Below are 19,460 nucleotides of genomic sequence, written 5' to 3'. Positions count from 1 at the left end.
TCTTTTTTTAAGCAAAAAATTAGTTTTTGGATAAAACCGAAATAGTATACTGCTAATTTTTCTATTTTCTTGCAGGTAAATGGTAATTGATCTGGACTGGAACATGGATTCGCCATAGCAATCATTACAAATTTTTACATTAGATATAAATACTGACTCATTACTTTGGATATCACTAATGACCTCATTATGGTCCACACTCTGTCTAGTGCACTACCTTAACATTTTTTTCGTTTATCATAGAACGAAATTTCCCTTCACTTTCGGTTTTGAGCTTAAATGTTTTACTCGATAAATTGATTAGTTACGAACTTATTTGGTGATGGTTTCTTTAGTTTTAAAAATTTAGTGTTTAAAGAAATTAAGAGGGTTAATGCGGAGCTGTTAATGTAATGGATTTTTTTGCCTCGTATTCTACTGTTAGAGATAAAAAGTTGTTGTCTTGCGCTCATTTCATTTTCCTTTGACACTAAATGGATAAATTATGAGAAAAAATAAAAATAATTTAATCGATACGAATAGCACTAATTTTGATGGACTAATAAAAGAGTAATTATATTTTCTGAAAAAGTATACTAAAAACTCTCCTCTCCTCTCTCAAACCGTTTATAAAATGGGTATAGTAGGCCACTGCCCACCTTTAATTTCCTGCTTTTTTAAACACCCTTTCGATATCAATTGAAGAATGAAGTTTCGCTCTCACGGCTACGGCGCTTATTCTTCCAAAAGTACTTTCCTTTTCTTTGTTTTTTTTCGGTTTTCTGATATTTTAAGTTCAATTTCTGTGTATGGAATCGGAGTGCTTGTTTCTGATTTTGACGTGCTGAGTGATGATGGTACTTAATTGACTGTGTTTAACGTTTCGGTGACTAACTGTGCTGCAATTAAATGTTTCTGTAATTAAATTTTTGTTTATCCATTTTGTTGGAAGAGATTTATTGATACATCTATATAATTTTTGGAACCAGCGACATTACTAGGTTTGTGTAAGAGAAACATTTAGCATTTCTACCTGCATAATTTTTTCAATGCTGTTGTTTCTTTTATTGAATCCTATAAAACATGGGCCCAAACTATCCAAATCACTTTAATAACAATGAAATGGTGAATCATCTGTTTATCGTTACACTATCCATATGATTGTGCTATTTGTAATTCTTTCTCACTTGCCAACTGATTGAACTTCGCTTATTTTATTAGCTTTCCACTTTATCAATTCATTAGGTCCATTTCAATTCAAATTTCTGATAGCAGCGATGACCATCAATCAAAAGCCTTCCATTGTTCTTTATAGAGAAAATATTTTCCTCGTGGACTAACTATTTTTCTGCTACAGGCTCATTGTATTAGAAAGACGTAGCAATACGACTAGAGCTGTTCTTGCTCTACAATCTAGATACAAATGGGCTTTAAGTGGTACTCCCCTTCTGAACCTGTATCGGGCTTTAAGTGGTACTCCCCTTCTGAACCTGTATCGGGCTTTAAGTGGTACTCCCCTTCTGAACCGTGTGGGCGAGCTCTACTCACTTGTAAGTTATGGTTGAAGAGTAGTACCCTCTATCTTACTGTATTATACTAACAGGCTTGAAATTCCTTTAAGATTCGCTTTTTCCAGATAGTTCCTTTCTCGTATTATTTCTGCAAGGATTGCGACTGTCGTACCCTTATTTACAGGTATAGCTTGAAAGTAGTGAGCCTTTTCCATGTTTTCATTCTTTCAGTATTTTTCTAAACCTGAAAAGCACAAAATCCTGAAAAGCTTAGTGTTAAGACGTAAAAGGAAGGGCAGAGCAGATGATCTTGCGCTACCCCCTAGAATTGTACTCCCTCCGTCCCAATAAATATGAAACATTTGGGTTTCGGCACGAGATTTTATGTAGTGTTGTTTTGTGAGTTAATGAAGAGAGAGTAAAGTAAGAAAGATGAAAAAGTAGAGAGAGTATTATTTCTATTTTGGGAAACGTTTCATTTTTAATGGGACAAACAAAAAAGGAAAACGTTTCATTTTTAATGGGACAGTGAGTATGTTTTTCATGTCAAACAATCTGAATTTCTTATGTTTATTTAATTTTTCTCTAATTTAGGTTACATTGAGAAGAGATTCTCTCGATGTTGTTGAAGAAGACTATTATACAGCACTCTACAACGAGAGTCAAGCACACTTTAATACGTACGCCATCTAAGTTCACCATCTCTCGTTTTGAGATTTGGATGTAGTACTGGTTAAGAGTTTCGTTTGCTTGGAAGTAGTCAAGAGGCCTGTCATCCGCTAATTTCATGCAGCTCGTCTAGCCTATAAAAGGTTTTGCTGGTGTAGCTAGATTTCTTGATTACATTTCCTTTTGTATCTTGATTCAGGAATCAAGTTACATGCTATTCCGATTGCTGGGATCATCAATTCTTGATTTTCCGTATATAAGTCATGAGCATATTATTATAAGCTAGTAATGTCAGGTTTACCAAGTAGGTTAATGAAGGTTCACTTTTGTCATGCCATATTCTTGTCTTATTGGCAGATACGTCGATGCAGGAACACTGTTGAATAACTATGCCCACATATTTGATCTACTCAGACGCCTTCGTCAGGTTATTGTTGGACCATCCTTATACTAAGATCTTGGTTTTGCAATATGGATTCCTTTATGGCTCCCTACTCCGTCCATATCTCAAACTGCTGATCTTAAACTAATCAAACAAAAACGCAAGCAGTTGATCCCTACCTTGTGAAATATTCTCTTACTTCAATGGAAAGAAAGGGAAAGCAGTTGATACTGGAATTGATGTAAAATGTGGCTTGTGTAATGACACCGAAGAAGACACAGTGGTGAGTTGAATACAATTTGTTGTAACTGCTGGTATCCCTAAGCTATGGAGGCACTAATTCAACAGTGCATTGCTACATTATTTATACCTCTGACTCTCTCAGGATGTTTTAATCTACATTTTCATCTGCACAGTATCAACATCTTACATTTGTATCTATGTACCTAGGATTTATAATTCTAATTGGTGTTGCACTTTCTAAACTGTTGCATAGTGAAGTGACAGTTCAGTAGTCACTGGAATTGAACTGTTTGTCCATCAAGCAGCACATTAATTCTAGCTGAAGTAGATTTCATCAAGTAATGGATTCTGAAAAATGGAAAGCACTGAAGATGCATATATGTTGCTTGAGCTTGTAATTTGAGCAAAATTTTAAATTGTTATATGGTACAGTTTCCCATTTTCAATCCAGGCATTATTTCATATGTTAGTTTTGACACTGAATATTCTTGACTCATTGAATGCTGAATAGTGAATGGTTGAATCAGCTGTGTTTTGATTTCGTAGCTCGATACGTAATGTTGCTAGTACTGTGATAAATATTTCATTGCATGGGTTAATGTGTCAAGAGGCTCTGTTTTTACTCAGTAAAATTGGTTTCTGTTGTTTGTTTTGTATATACAGCAGTTTACATTTTTAGATTAATCTGTTGCAACCGCTCAATTGTGAGTATACTTTACTGCAGAGGGAAGAAATTCGATTTATGGTTGAAAGGGATGGTTCAGCCAAGGCAATTGTCTTCAGCCAGTTCTCGTCTTTCTTGGATCTCATACACTATGCCCTTCAAAAGGTAAGTTTGATCTAATCTTTTTGTTTACTGTAATAAAGGAAAACTACATAATGGTTATCTCTTTTTCTTTTTGTAGTCTGGAGTGCAGTGTGTCCAGTTAGATGGGTCCATGTCAATGGGAGCTAGAGATACTGCTATAAAAAAGTTTACTGAGGATCCTAGTTGCAGAGTCTTTCTGATGAGCTTAAAAGCAGGGGGTGTCGCCCTCAATCTCACGGTAGCATCACATGTAAGAATTTCATCATTCTCTTCTATCCTATTTGATTATGTTTTAATCGTTGTTAGTAAATCCTATATCAACAAAAAGATGATTCTATTAGCAGTGTGTGTATGAGTAAATGTGCTATTGCCACTCTTTGGATCTTTTGTGCCCTCCTAATATCTTAAACATAGCTTCCTCATTTGTCTTCAAAGTACAAGATGTTAACTACCTTGTAACATGCCTGGATTAAATTGGCATAATTCGATATATACATAACGCGTGTTATAATGGTAATTGGTGTTGCACTTTCTGAACTGTTGCATAGTAAAGTTCAGTAGTCATTGAAATAGAACTGTTTGTCCATCAAGCATCACTGCATCACATTAGTTCTATCTGAAGTAGATTTCGAAGTAATGGATTCCGAAAAATGGAAAGCACTGAAGATGCATTATGCATATATGTTGCTTAAGCTTGTAATTTGAGCAAAAGGTTTATTGTTATATGTTACCGTTGCCCATTTTCAATCCAGGCATTATTCATCTGTTAGTTTTGAGTCTTTGACACTGAATATTCTTGACTTATTGAATGCTGAATAGTGAATGATTGAATCAGCTGTGTTTTGATTTCATAGCTCGATGCGTAATGTTTGTAGTACTTGTGATAAATATTCCTTTTCATTTTGCATGGGTTACTTTTTATTATTATATTTCCATTTTATGAAAGTCTACTGATTACTCAAGTGGCACAACAGGTCACATCATGTGGGCATACCTTCTGCAAACCCTGTTTGATCGATTTTAGTGCTAGCATGGGACAAAACTCTTGCCCTACTTGTTCAAAGCCACTTACTGTTGATTTCACCGCCAACAAAGCTGGGAAAGAACCAAGGTCAAAAACAACCGTCAAAGGATTCAGACCATCAAGTATTTTGAATAGAATCCGGCTTGATGATTTTCAGACAAGTACAAAAATTGATGCTTTGGTATGTGCATTTAAAATATATTCTCATCCCTTTGACAAGAAAAAAGAAAGATAATTCGATTTTTGCTATAGATTATACATGCATTGCATTTTGCTTTTTATTTTGTGAGTAATTTACTGATAGATGGATTAGTGTTGCTATGTTTAGCTTTTGCCAACTTTTATTCAGGTTAAATATTTTTTCTTTTAGATTTATTAAGGATCAAAAGAATGCTATCCTAACATAGCTGTTTACTGTGTGTCGAGGCTCTGTTTTTACTCAGTAAAATTGGAGTTCTGTTGCTTTTTTTGTATATACAGCAGTTTACATGTTTAGATTTAGATTAATCTGTTGCAACTGCTCAATTGCGAGTGTACTTTACTGCAGAGGGAAGAAATTCGATTTATGGTTGAAAGGGATGGTTCTGCCAAGGCAATTGTCTTCAGCCAGTTCTCGTCTTTCTTGGATCTCATACACTATGCCCTTCAAAAGGTAAGTTTGATCTAATCTTTTTGTTTACTGTAATAAAGGAAAACTACATAATGGTTATCTCTTTTTCTTTTTGTAGTCTGGAGTGCAGTGTGTCCAGTTAGATGGGTCCATGTCAATGGGAGCTAGAGATACTGCTATAAAAAAGTTTACCGAGGATCCTAGTTGCAGAGTCTTTCTGATGAGCTTAAAAGCAGGGGGTGTCGCCCTCAATCTCACGGTAGCATCACATGTAAGAATTTCATTCATTCTCTTCTGTCCTATTTGATTACATTTTAATCGTTGTTAGTAATGATTGTCATTTTGATGTCACTAGGTTTTCTTGATGGATCCATGGTGGAATCCTGCTGTGGAGCGGCAGGCGCAAGACAGAATTCATCGAATAGGCCAATTCAAACCAATAAGGTATGTTGAATGAGCTGTGCACTTAGAATACACATGTTTACATATACGTTTTACATTGGTTCTAATCTTCATTTTCTGTTTCTTCTGTTTAAGGATTGTGAGGTTTATTATTGAAAACACCGTTGAGGAGAGGATCTTAAAGTTGCAGGAGAAGAAGGAATTAGTATTCGAGGGGTAAGTCGATACTCTCTTACATGTAAAGGAATCAGATTTACTTCTTTGTTTGATGATTCATCCTTAAATCTTCTTCGACTCAACCACTGGTATTCTTACCGAGTCGTGTTACTCTGAATGCAGCACGGTAGGTGGATGTTCGGAGGCACTGGCCAAATTAACAGAAGCTGATCTGAGATTCCTGTTTGTGACTTGAGTTTCATCAGGTCTGCTGGAAAATTTTAGGATTTTGTCGTGTCGTTCGGTTAGTGTTTCCTTTTGATGAACGAATTGCTAAAACTAGTCGGTATTTTTGACACCTTTCGGCAAAGAAATATCTTTGCCTGTTGTTGTAATGTAACAGATCTTTGATGATGCTAGACATTAACATATGAATGTATTACAGTTTATTGCATTTTTCCTATATTTGGTTTTACTATTTTTTACACCCTAACTGAATAAAATAAATTTCAAATTTTTGTAACTACTACAATATTTATAAGGACATAATTTAATGCCTGTGAAAATTGAGGATCTCGTTGCGTTAATACTGAGAAAAAGTCGTGGGAACAAGGGTCCATAATTAAGTGAAGATGCTAATCGTGTGAGTGTCACAATTGTGTTGCATTTAATAGTATAAATTGAGGAATTTTAATTTAAATTAAGTTTATGATTCATGCAAATTGGGTGGGGGCATGGATCTTGGCTTAAAATGAGGCAAAAACTAAAATGATCAATTTTCTTGAGAAAATACTAATAGTTGCCTCTAGATCAATGATGTGTTTTATTACTCCATTTTATAACATTTATTAATACAATCAGAATTGGCTTAAAAGCATCGTTTTCATTGTAACTAAGTGACCATTTATTATGACTGATCTTAAAGTATTACTCTCTTCGTCTTAGGATATTAGACTCTTATTTCTTTTTCGAATGTCCCAACATATTTGAGTCATTTTTATTTATGGTAAAAAATTTACTTTACTACCAACTCCATTTACACCACTAAACAACATCTCCTATATTCATGTGCCCAAAAGAAAGAGTTCTAATATCTCGGGACGGAGGGAGTATTATTTTTTTAATCAATGAAAATATGGAGAAGGTTATATATGTAAATTAGATTAGCGTACTAATCACAAACCTTTTATTTCATTGGAAAATATAGGCTGTCCAAACTTACCCCACCAACGTCCACTACTTTGCAATTTGTTGGTTAAGTTTATAATTAGGAGTCATACAAAATCAGCTGAGACTGATTTGCAAAAAAAATAAATATATTGAAATCCTAAATGTAATTTATTTTAAATTTTGATATGGAAAAGAGCTTCTCTGACAGCCCATATATCTATTTTTGGATATGAATGAAATATGGAGAAGCCTGAAATTATTATATACTTCCCCCACTTGTTTCTCTTCTATAGTTCTATCCCTTTTCGATCAAGTTATTATACTTATATTAGTAATTTCCTGTTTCTTTTGTTTCGTATACATATACTATTATGCACACTTTCCAATAATCTTATGCGTATACGATCTTATAATATTTGTTTTTTGTCTGTTATATTCCTAATGTGTAATAAGAATAATATTTCACTACGGTAGGGATGTCAATCGGGTTAACCCGTTCGGGTTCGGGCCAGCTCACTCGAGTCGCCGGGCCGTTCGGGTTATGGATTTTTCGGGTCATAAATTTTCAACCCTAACCCTAACCCGTCGGGTTTCGGGTTAATCCATCGGGCTATTCGGACCTAAAAGCTTTCGAAAATAATCTATTGTATCAAAATTTTCTTCTATAAATGATTTTAAATTTTAGGTACTTTTTTCTTTTTAGTTTAGATTCATATAAAATCTTCAAATTTTCATAATTTTCTTCAATAATACTTGAAAAGAAGCCTTTCATCTCGATCAACTACAATATAAATTAAAGTTTGTGTTTGTGTCATTATTATGGCATTGCTTGTAACTAATTCTTTATGAAAATTAAAAATCATATCTTACATGAATCATTATTAAAATGATAAACATATTAAGATTTTTGGGTAAGTTCTTAATTTTTTCTTGATTGACTTTGGTGGTGGCAAGACATTACGGTGCAATAATGAGTTAATATGGAACTTGAAAGTTGATATTGTGGGATCGAGTGGAAAAGTGTAGAATGAAAATTAAATAAGACTAATGATTGTATAGAATGAAGATTGAGGATTCAAAAATATAAAAAACCCCTAAAACTTAATATTTTATAATTAAAACTCATCGGGCCGACCCGCAATCCATTCGGGCCAACCCGTTTAACCCGTCAACCCATTCGGGCCAACCCGTTTAGTCCGTTTTGTACTCGGGTAATAAAATTACAACCCTAATCCGCTCATATTACCGGGTTGTTCGGGCCGGCCCACGGGTTTCGGGTTGAATTGACATCCCTACACTATGATATATTAATCTAATTTAAAAAGAAAGTTACAAACAATTGTATAATTTTATAATCCAATTACGAACCACCCAAATTAATTAGATAGTATTTAATTAATATATTCATATATATCGATAGCCACAATGTGGTCATATTAGACAAACTTGATTTCGTAATGGGATAAACCCTCGATTTTCTGCTTTTTTGGTGAAATTATGGGCATGACGTAGTATCGAGTAGGCTTTTTTCTAAAATTTGGCAAATTAAAGTACTAAAATACAATGCATATACGTGAAAGATGCTTCGATCACCCATAACATAAGCCTCATATTTTGTTTAATTCTATTTTTTGGCAGAATATTTAATTCCTTTTTAATTATCATAATAGCTGAGAAAGAGAGAGAAGATCGCAATGGTATGGCCTGCGTGATCCCTTTTTTATTTAGAAAACGTTATAAAATTTTATACTTCTGCATTTTATTGACGAACTATAAAAATATGTTAATATGGAGTATATACTTCTTAATATTGAGAAAAGTATTGTTATTGGTCCAAATCCAATAACAGCTCTGAGCCTTTGAGATTAATTAACATAATATGGATGAAAAAGCTCACAAAAAATTATAATTTGGAAGAGAATTTCTAAATATAGCGAGACAAGGTGCTGTATTTTTGCGAGATTGCGGATAAAAGTAGACTTCCAATTTTATTTAAATTGTGTATGATAGTATCCAACTGGAATTTATACACTATTTTATCATTTTCATATTTGTTGTATTTCATTGAATGTGATGCTTCTTATGTAGTTGGGCAAAGAATTAAATTAATGACTACCAAAATATATCATATGCGCGCATACTGTTTTTTTTTTTAAAATTGTACTACTAACATATGTCACTGTCGATTTATAAATATAATAAAACATGTATTTAGGTAAATAATACTTACAATCTTAATTGTTCACACTTTTTGGACATAATAAAAAATTTAGTAGTCTTACTATCAACTATAAATAAATTAGTACGAAATAATTGAGAATGTTGATTTTTAATACTTATGGTAGATGCTTGCAACTCACAAGGCCATATGGTTCCATGGATGAACTAATATGAATAAAAATTGAATATGGCATCTCATATAAGAAATGAATTTATTATATACTCCCTCTATTTCGAGGTAAATGTTGTATTCATGGCATCTGTTATTAGAAATGAATTTATTATATACTCCCTCTATTTCGAGGTAAATGTTGTATTTGAGTGATGAATTTAAAAGAAAAGAATTTATTATATACTCCCTCTTGTTTATTTCATATTTAACATAATTTATTTTATATTATATATTTATTTTATTTATTAGATAGTGGAAAATTGTCTAGAAGGTTCATTAGTTCGTCGTCTACCGGAGTTATGCCTTCTTCGGAATCCTTCTCTTCCGGGCCTGTGCCGAGCCATACATTACAAACAAATAAACAATGCCCAAACAACGGCGTTCCATTAATAACGATAAATTTTGCTTTTTAGCTTGTCCTATTATCAATCTGTTTATTTTTGCATAACAACTCCACTTGCACAACTTTAGCACTCAAACACTTTTACATGAATTTTCAACTCTCTTAAATATTCGTGCCTAAAAGTTACTCGCTAATAGATTTAAGATTGCCACCATTGTCAATATGTTCAATTTGATTTGAATTATATAAGTAGATTGATCCTCTTACGTGGTTCAACTTTTCAATTAAATGTAAGATTATCCGTGACGTATCAGAATGGGCCGATTTTGTCAAAAGCAAAGCCACAACCGTACCGCAACATCATTGATGCTATAGGGTGGCACGATAAGTGACATTCTCTAAACACGAACGATAGATTTTAGCGGTTACTATATTTGGCAAATTGATTTAAATACATATTCACATTCGCCAACTATTTTCCATTGACGAAAAAATTTGTGCTTCATTATGTGCATAAAGACAGCCTCGTGTAGGATCTATAACCCCAAATATATTCATTATTTTCGGCCTTAGACATGTCATTATTATTATTATTATTATAATTATTATTATTATTATTATTATTATTATTATTATTTTAAATGATTAATGATGGTTCTTTATTTACTTTGTTGTCGTGATAAATCGAACTTCCAACTTATAGTTTAAAGGGAAAACATATTACCGATTAAGTTGTCGTAACTGAAACACCACATACCACATTGAATTAATCATTTTAGTGGCTACTACAAAATGTTTATTAGAAATTCAACCCTAAGGACATTTAATCATTTAACACATGTAAAGATAGCATAAAATCACAATTATTTACCCAAATCATCAAGTAAAACCTCAAAATTTAAAAATAATAATATAATCTCAAATTCCAATTAGATAACACAAACCTTATAATTAATCATCAAATCAAATAAAAATCAAGACTAAAACAAAAATCAAAACCAAAAATGATGAAAAGCAATTAATTCAACATAAAGAAAATAGATTAAAAACAATATCACACTCTAAACTTTGTTTTTTATTCTTTTTAATATAAATAAGATCATAAACAAAAGAGGTAGAAACAATCCCATCAAGTCCAAAACTAGAAACTAAACCAAATTAACCTAATAAAAAGGATTAATTATACCTTCATAGCTCTCATTCGAGCTCGAAACGCCATGCCCAAAATCAAAACCTTCTTCTTCTTCTTCTTCATGCAAATTTCCAATAAAACCCTCTTTCCTTTTTCCACAATAAGCTCGAGATTCCCCAAACAAATCCTCCAACAGCCCGCTTCTACTCCTCTCCACCGCCTCAAACTCCTCCGCTGCATCGCTCGACGACGCCGCCGGAGTCAAGGCTGCCGCCGCCGCAGGCGGCTGCGGCGGCGGCGATTGGACTGAAGGAAACCCTAGAGCCCCCATTCCATAATTCACTTGATTTAGAGAATTGAATTGAACAATTGAACTGATGATCGGCAATTGATTCACTAGTCCTTGATTGAGGAAAGTGGATGAAGACATGATCGGATTCGAGGCGTCGAGCGACAGCGATAGGGCGCCGTTGCTGTCTTGGTAGAGCTTGAGATGGTGGTTGTTGGTGTAGAGCGGCTTTGCGAAGGTGATCAACGGAGACGGGCCCCGGGGGTGGGACCCGGCGAGGAGAGACGAGAGCGAATGAGGCGTGGCTCCTCGGGACGGGTTGTGGCGCTTGGGGTGCTCTTGCTCTATGTCGCGAGGGTAGATCGGTAGTCCTGCGCGTTGTCGCCGCTTTAGCCTCGTGTTCCAGTAGTTTTTGATCTCGTTGTCTGTCCTCCCCGGAAGCTGTTGTTTTTTCATGGAAAATTTAATAAATTAATTTTCATATTTATAGTATTTTTGAATAAAAAAGGTGTTCCCTATGCATTGCATACAAAGAAACAAAAATTCGTGCTAACAACTCTCTGATAATTTCGAAAAAATATTTTAATATCTTATGATTCCAGAAACCAAAGATTTCGTGATTGGATGGGAACGAATGAGAAAAGGCTAAAGCGTTCTATATCGAATCTGGAATTTTGGCTATTCTCAGAATTTGTATTACTTTTAAGTTTAACCATCTATTAGCTTAGTGATAAAATAGTTAAAATACGAAAACCTTCAACCCAAACACACATATAATTAAAAGAAACCTCTATTTGTGTTGTTGGCCTAACAATAAAATAGTTAAAATCGGAAAACTCAAAGGTCTCAGGTTCGAACAACTATGATCTTTGTGAAAGAGTTGGCCATCACTCAAACACACATCACACATGGTTCAACAAATTTTGCTTGATTTTCAGCAAATTCACTCAAGAAATACATAGAAATGTTACAATCACCAAAAAATAAAAAATGAGAAAGAACTACCCTTCACCCAAACATACATGGTTTAACAAATTTTGCTTGATTTTCAATAAATTCACTCAAAAAAACACATAAAAATGTTACAATTACCAAAAAATAAAAAAATGAGAAAGAACTACCCTTCACCCAAACACACATGGTTTAACAAATTTTGCTTGATTTTCAATAAATTCACTCATAAAATACATAAAAATGTTACAATTACCAAAAAATAAAAAATGAGAAAGACCTACCCTTCACCCAAACACACACACACACACACATATATATAGAGAGAGAGAGAAGAGAGGGACCTCAGAAGCCATGCGAGCCCATTTATTTCCCATCTTAGCATGAAGCTCAACGATGAGGCGTTCCTCCTCAGAAGAGAAAGCTCCCTTCTTAAGATGAGGCCTCAAATGATTAGCCCATCTCAGCCGGCAGCTCTTCCCGCATCGCATCAGCCCGGAGTTTCTTTGCACCGCGTTCCAGTTCCCTTCTCCGTGCTTCTTCACGTACTCCAACAGCAGCAAGTCCTCTGCGGCCGTCCACGGCCCCTTCTTCAACGCGTACTTGCTCGAATTCCTCGGCCCTTCGCAGACATCCGGCGCCATCTAAAGATTGTGGAGAGAGAAAGAGAGAGATGTTTGATTTGGGACCAAACTTGAGTAAGGGGGAAAATGGTGGCTGGTGTGAGAGAGTGAGAGAGGTGGCAATTTATAGGTGAAACCTTATAGTTCGGACCCTTGTTAAATGCTCATCCATTTACAAATTTTTGTTTTTTTTTGGGAATTAATAAAACTACCCTTATTTCTAACTTGGAAAATTAGAATATTATTTGTTTGTAAATACATGAATTTGTACCCGAATTTTGATTTTTAATCGATCCTGATTTTTTGTCGGGACTTGGGAATTTAAAATATCTTTGGCAGCCAATAATTCAATTTTCTGGAGTCTGATGTAAAAGTTGAATGAATTAGTAAAACGCGCCTTATTCACACTTATGAAATAAAATAAAAGTAATTTCTCAGTAAATACAGGAATTGTACCTGAATTTTGATTTTTGTTGGGACTTTGGAATTTAGAATTTCTTTGGCGGCCAATAATTCAATTCTCTAGAGTTTGATGTAAAAGTTTGAATGTATTAGTAAAACGCGCCTTATTCCCAACTTATGGAATAAAATAAAAGTATTATTTCTCTGTAAATGCACGAATTGTATATTTTATCGTGGTTTTTAATCGACTAATTTTTTCATTGGGAATTTTTGTTTTTTGGAATTTTGTTGCGGCAATAATTCGCTTCTCTAGGGTACGATGTAAAAGTTGAAGGTGTTGTTGTAATTAGTGTCCTGACGATATCTTTCTAATGGTACATGGTACATGAATCTAAATTCGTGAGAAGAACCTTTTGAGCCTAAATTTAATACTCCCTCCGTCCGACTTAAAATGCAACATTTGAGAATCGGCATGGAATTTTATGTAATGTTGTTTTGTGAGTTAATGAAGAGAGAGTAAAGTAAGAAAGATGAAAAAGTAGAGATAGAGTTGTTTCCATTTAAGGAAACGTTTCATTTTTAATGGAACAACTAAAAAAGGAAAACGTTGCATTTTTAATGGGACGGAGGGAGTACAATACTATGGATTTCGCTAGAAAGATACAATTGAGAGCGCACACTTTTAGATTAAACACGGGACTTCTAATAATTAAGGTATTCACTAACGAAATTCGGAATTAAAAAATAAAAATATTATTTTTCTGTAGATACATGAATTATATCTAAATTTTTATTTTTAATCGTCTTTGAATTTTTGTCAGGATTCATAGTTTTTTAGAATTTGGGTTTTTTTGTTAGATGCCAGTGATTTGATTCTCTAGAGTCTTATGTAAAAAGGTATTGTTGTAAAGATCTTGGCGATAGCTTTTCTAGTGGTATGCAGTACAAGAATCCAAATTCGTGACAACAACTTTCAAACTATTTTTGGTAACCGAAATTTAATACTATGGGTTTTATTAGAAATAGCACGTTATGAAATAGCATAGATTTTAATATGCAATTGGTAAAATAAAATAGAAAAGAAGAAAATGTAATAGAAGTAATGTTAATGGATTATGTGGTGCATATTATTACTATTACTAGTGTTGAATTGATTAAAATTTCTTATCTAGTAGGAGTACTAGTCTAATTTTAAGGGGCGATAAAAATTGGTAAAACCAGTCTATTTATAGGGGATGGATTAAGTATTAAATTTGAGTATAACTATTGTATAAATAACTAATCCAAAATGGAAAATAATAAATAAAGAATATAGAAAGAAAGAAATGATTTTGATTTGAGACGTGACCTTAGTCCAAATTCACATATCATTTTGTGTACTTTGCATGTTTTTCATGAACATGGTTTGTCCTCCTCAAATTGAGACTATTCATCGTCACGGTATTCAAATTATTTTAGTATTAATCCATAATATTTCACATGGATTGCACCTGATTTATAGCTACTTACCTTATTTTTATTTTATATACTGTCGATATTCGAGAGTTTATCATTTATGCCATTGAATTGAAATATTTCAGTGTGAATGCGTGTCGATTTGAATTTGGACACATCCCAATAATCAAAATATATTATTTTAATTAATTATCTTCAAATATTAAATTTTTACATAATACTAAGAAAAGTATAAGGTGATTAATCGAGAGGTAACAACTAAGACTAATCAATCCACAACCAAACTTTTCTTTTTAATTAGTTTTCTTTTAAATTGCTTTGTTAATTTCTGTAGCGACTCGAAATGTCCATAAACATAAACTTCTTATAACTAAATTTGAACCGCAAAATCAGAATTTAAAAAAAATCTGAAAATATAATGTGAAATAATTAAACTACTATTATTTGATCAGCTGCTTCGTCCATTTTTCCATTCGATTAAATGTTTGACACATTCGATTTTAATCAATTGTTTTAAATATACGAATAATGATTTTTTTTGTTGTTTTAGGTGTTCGATTCTTGAGCCCATTAAACCATTTCCAGCCCAAGCAAAAATGAATTTGAAATCATCTTTTAATATTGTTGAATAAAGCAACCTATATTGGACATGGGCTTCGGCTGGATTTTTCATCACGTAATATAGACGAGCCTCTTAATGGGCCTTATTAACAGGCCCAATTTCTATATATAAAGGTGGAAAATCATTACCCACAAAAAGAGTGCTAAATGCTAACTTACTACACTAATTCAGAGGGGTGAGTGGTCAGACCGCATTACCAAAAGTGCGGTCCGAGCCGGGGCGTTGTTGGGTAAGGGGTGCAGGGCCGGGCTTTGGCAGGATCTGGGACCGTTAAGCGGTATGAATCCGCGTTTGCAGTGCAGTCCAGCCTCGAATGCGGTCCGCATTGCTAGGCCTCGGGCCGGACCAAAAGTCATTTTAAAAAATAAAAATTACTAATATGTTATTATTTAATAATCATTTTCTATCTATAAATACAACACAATTCAATCATATTTCATACATTTTCACAGTTCCTTGGCAAAATACATAGTGGATTTAAAAATTGTTCTCAACAATAGCAAGTGTTACATAACTATACTTGTTTATTTTACTTAAACAAGACATTATGGATCTAATAGTTATTCTCAATAATAGGATGTGTTACATTAATTATACGGAGTGGCGACCACAAATAAATTGTGTTTCCTTGCCGCCGTTATCCCATTATTTTCAGTCATGTCTAGATCCTCAGCCCTGACACATTCTGGAAGTTTCCAATTGAAGTTGTAGAGCAATTGTATTAAAGTTGACTCCACAGCAGCCAAACCAAACATCATCCCGGGGCACATTCTTTTTCCAGCTCCAAACGGCAGAAAATGACAATCACCACCTACATAATCCAAAGGTTGATCTTCAAATCTCTCGGGTTTAAACATCTCTGGATCTTTCCAATAGCTCGGGTCCCTCTGCATCGCCCAATGATTTATCATCACTTTTTCTCCGGCAGGTATGGTGTATCCGTTGATCGTACATTCCTTTTTGCATGCTCTAGGCAGCATTGGAAGCGGAGGGTGCAGCCTCAGTGTCTCTTTGATCACTAGTTTTAGATACTTCAGATTAGAAACGACGTCGTTTTGTTCAACAGTGTTTCCTTTCAAGGCTTGTCTTAGCTCAGCTTGTGCCTTGGCCATCACTTCAGGGTGTCTCAGTAGTTCTACCATTGTCCAATCAATAGTTGATGCTGAAGTTTCGGTTCCAGCTGCGAACATATCCTACACATAGCAAAAATCCAATCATGTGCTTATTTATGTTGGCAAATGAAACAGATAATATTGCATACAAGTGCAAAGGGAACTAAAATCACTATATAAGTCTCGTCGCTATTATACTGAAACAAATAATATTGCACATCAGAGTTGGTTGGTGGGATGTGGGTCCTACTTTTAAAGTATTAATTTTATAATAAAATGTTAGTAGGAATAAGTTAGAAGGATATGAGGTCCACTACCAAAAATGGTAAAAGTGAAGTGTGTCAAATTTTCAGGGACGGACCAAAATGGTAAACTGTATCAAAATTTGGGGGACGGAGGTAGTACTTATCAACTTACAAACAAGACAGCCTTGATGTTGTCGTTGTCGATGGGAAACTCCAGCTGGCCTTCCTCCTGAACCCTAAGAAATACATCAACCAAATCCTCACTCCCAAACTCCGAATTCCCCAATCTCCGGCCTCCCCCGCCTTCACTCTCCACCCGATTTCTCTTATGCCGCTCGATCACATCATCCAGAATCACATCGAGCTTGCGCCTCATCATCCAGAGCCGCCGCTTGGTCCAGCTCAGCGAGCCGACGATTCCGGACGAGGGGAACAGATCCGTAATCTCAAAGCCTCCGCTCATCCGAATCGTGTCAGCCATCAGCTTGATCAGCGTCTCATTATCCTCGCAGACGCTGCCATACGCGGCCCGGCAAGTGATGGAGCTGGAGTGGTTGAAGATCTTCTCCGTAAAATTCACGGAGTTTCCAGAAGATTCCCGCAAGGAAGTGATCAACCGAGCGGCCTGGTCAGTCCGGATGGATTGGAAGAGTCGCACCATTTTCGGGCTGAGAAGTTCGTTGATGCAGAGCTTCCGCATCTGGCGCCAGTAGTCGCCGTAGGGGCTGAAGCCGATGTCGCTGGACCGGTACAGCATGATCTCGGCCACCACGGTCCGCGGCTTGTCCGCGAAGCTGGGGTCGAGATCTTTAAGCATTTGCTTCGCCAAATCAGGCGACGAGACGACGACGACGGTGGACTCGCCGAGCTTGAGGTGCATTAAGGGGCCGTACTGGTTGGATAGAGCTCTGAAGCAGCGGAAGGGAGGATTGCTGATTTGGTGCAGATTTCCGATTATAGGAAGTTTTCTCGGGCCAGGTGGCAGTTTGATTGGTCTGCTATTTCTGGATTTCTTCCATTTATTCAACAAAAAGACGAAGATGGCAGGGAGAATGAGAGCAGCAGCGGTTGTAATTAGGTCAACCATTGTTGAGAGATTGAAAAATTGGTGAGGATTAATGTTGTCATGCTACAAGTATATATATATATATATATATAGGGTTTTGATCTATAAAGACCAGATTTAAATACAGAAATGCAGAACACGGTCATACGTAAGGCATTTTTAGGTCATAGTTAGTTTATTTTTAGGTCATGCTAACAAAGCATGACCTAAAATGATCTTAACATGACATAAACCCAAATCTTATAATATGACCTAAAACTACTTAATTATGACCTTCCGTGTTTTGGGTTAATTATTGACCATTAGATCATCTAATCCTAGGGCCAAGATTTGGGCTGCATTTCTGGATTTAAACACATACTTGTTTTGATCATCTCCCTATATATATATATATATATATATATATATATGGTGGGTTTTGATCTATGAAGACCAGATTTAAATACAGAAACGCAGAACCATATCATACGTAGGGCATTTTTAGGTCATAGTTAGTTTATTTTTAGGTCATGCTAACAAAGCATGACCTAAAATGATCTTAATATGACATAAACCCAAATATTATAATATGACCTAAAACTACTTAATTATGATCTTCCGTATTTTGGATTAATTATTGACCATTAGATCATCTAATCCTAGGGTCAAGATTTGGGCTGCATTTCTGGATTTAAACACATACTTGTTTTGATCATCTCCCTATATATGGCAGTGATAAAATGCAAACTTTGTATAAATTCCAAACTTTTCAATACACTATCAATACAACGTCAACTTTGATGTCAACTCAATCAGGGACGGACGCAGAAATTTTTTGGAGTAAGGGCTCCACTGTATATTCCCTCTATCTGCCATCAAGTTTTAAACGTCCTATTTTTATTCTCTTTGTCCATTAACCAATAATTATTGTATTTTATTATGAATAAGTAACTTTTTTGGAAAAAAAAACTAACCAGATGCCGATAGAAAGAAAATAAAGAATTATAATTTGAAATAAAATTTATATATACTCACATAAACACGAGTGACCGTGAGAGTATTAGGCCCATTTTATGTCATTTTACATTTACCAAGACCAAAACCCAAACAAGTTCCATACTCCAAGTAATGATATTACTATATTATTATTTCATTGTAATTGGCAAGTATCTTCGTCTTCTTTAGACATCTGAAACCAACTATGGCTGTTTACTTTGCAATTTGAGAAATTTCAACTCAGCCCTTTTTATCCTTTCCATTTAATCTTCCATAGCATTAACTTGGCAAAGGCTGAACTCAATTTTCAAAAAGTTCAAAAATTTTGTTTATGAAAAAAATATTAAAATAGGCATTTGGGTAAGGGCTTAAGCCCCACCCTCTCTATGAGATGTCCGCCCCTGACCGCAATGTCAATATGGTGTCAACGTGACATTGTGTTGATATTTTTATTGATGTTATTTTGTCATCTGTTGAGATTTTCTAACGGTCCAGATCATAGTTTGGAGTTTATAGAATATTTAGAGTTTGCATTTGGTCATAGAAATAGGCCATTTCGTATGGACACGGGTTTTAATGTATAATTGGTAAAATAGAAGAGAAGGAGGAAAAGTAGTTGAAATTGTGTAGTGAATAGTGGGGCTCATAAATAATACTTCCTCCATCCCTGAAATTTCGTCACATTTTTCCATTTCCGTCTATCCCACAAAATTTGTCACATTTCACCTTTTACCATTTTTGGTAGTGGATCCCATATTCCACCAACTTATTCTCACTCACATTTTATTATAAAATTAATACTTTAAAAGTAGGACTTACATCTTACCAACTTTTTCAACTCACTTTCTATTACATTTCTTAAAATCCGTGTCCGATCAAACTGTGACAAAATTTGAGAG

The 19,460-nt window shown here is 34.8% G+C and overlaps 3 protein-coding genes across 5 annotated transcripts; 1 reads left to right on the top strand and 2 right to left on the bottom strand.

Annotated features, from left to right (window-relative positions):
- Nucleotides 1–653: 653 nt before the first annotated feature.
- Nucleotides 654–6,249, top strand: LOC125190798 (ATP-dependent helicase rhp16-like). 3 transcript variants are annotated; one of them, XM_089058319.1, is made up of 13 exons: nt 654–728; nt 1,337–1,529; nt 1,616–1,674; nt 2,085–2,170; nt 2,517–2,586; nt 3,509–3,613; nt 3,690–3,842; nt 4,567–4,797; nt 5,164–5,268; nt 5,345–5,497; nt 5,582–5,670; nt 5,764–5,844; nt 5,968–6,249. In XM_089058319.1, the coding sequence occupies exons 2-13, from the start codon at nt 1,403–1,405 to the stop codon at nt 6,038–6,040; spliced, it is 1,332 nt and encodes a 443-aa protein (XP_088914445.1). In that variant the 5' UTR covers nt 654–728; nt 1,337–1,402; the 3' UTR covers nt 6,041–6,249. The 3 variants fall into 3 exon arrangements, with proteins under 3 accessions (XP_088914445.1, XP_088914444.1, XP_088914446.1); XM_089058318.1 differs by having other exon boundaries at nt 1,601–1,674; XM_089058320.1 differs by lacking the exons at nt 654–728; nt 1,337–1,529; nt 1,616–1,674 and adding an exon at nt 1,686–1,820.
- Nucleotides 6,250–10,746: 4,497 nt separating this feature from the next.
- On the bottom strand, nt 10,747–12,766 carry LOC125190747 (uncharacterized). Its single transcript, XM_048088128.2, has 2 exons — nt 12,406–12,766; nt 10,747–11,551 (listed from the first exon to the last, which is right to left on the bottom strand). Exons 1-2 carry the CDS (start codon nt 12,703–12,705, stop codon nt 10,853–10,855), a joined length of 999 nt encoding a protein of 332 aa, XP_047944085.1. The 5' UTR covers nt 12,706–12,766; the 3' UTR covers nt 10,747–10,852.
- A 2,833-nt stretch (nt 12,767–15,599) lies between these two features.
- On the bottom strand, nt 15,600–17,613 carry LOC125188696 (premnaspirodiene oxygenase-like). Its single transcript, XM_048085701.2, has 2 exons — nt 16,693–17,613; nt 15,600–16,356 (listed from the first exon to the last, which is right to left on the bottom strand). The coding sequence occupies exons 1-2, from the start codon at nt 17,605–17,607 to the stop codon at nt 15,751–15,753; spliced, it is 1,521 nt and encodes a 506-aa protein (XP_047941658.2). The 5' UTR covers nt 17,608–17,613; the 3' UTR covers nt 15,600–15,750.
- Between the last annotated feature and the right edge of the window lie 1,847 nt (nt 17,614–19,460).

The sequence above is a fragment of the Salvia hispanica genome, chromosome 5 (assembly GCF_029641045.1).
Source record: "Salvia hispanica isolate PSC_SH4W2 chromosome 5, Shi_PSC_v1, whole genome shotgun sequence".
NCBI lineage: Eukaryota > Viridiplantae > Streptophyta > Magnoliopsida > Lamiales > Lamiaceae > Salvia > Salvia hispanica.
Note: the sequence above shows the minus strand (reverse complement) of the source record. Positions and strands in the feature narration are given on the sequence as shown.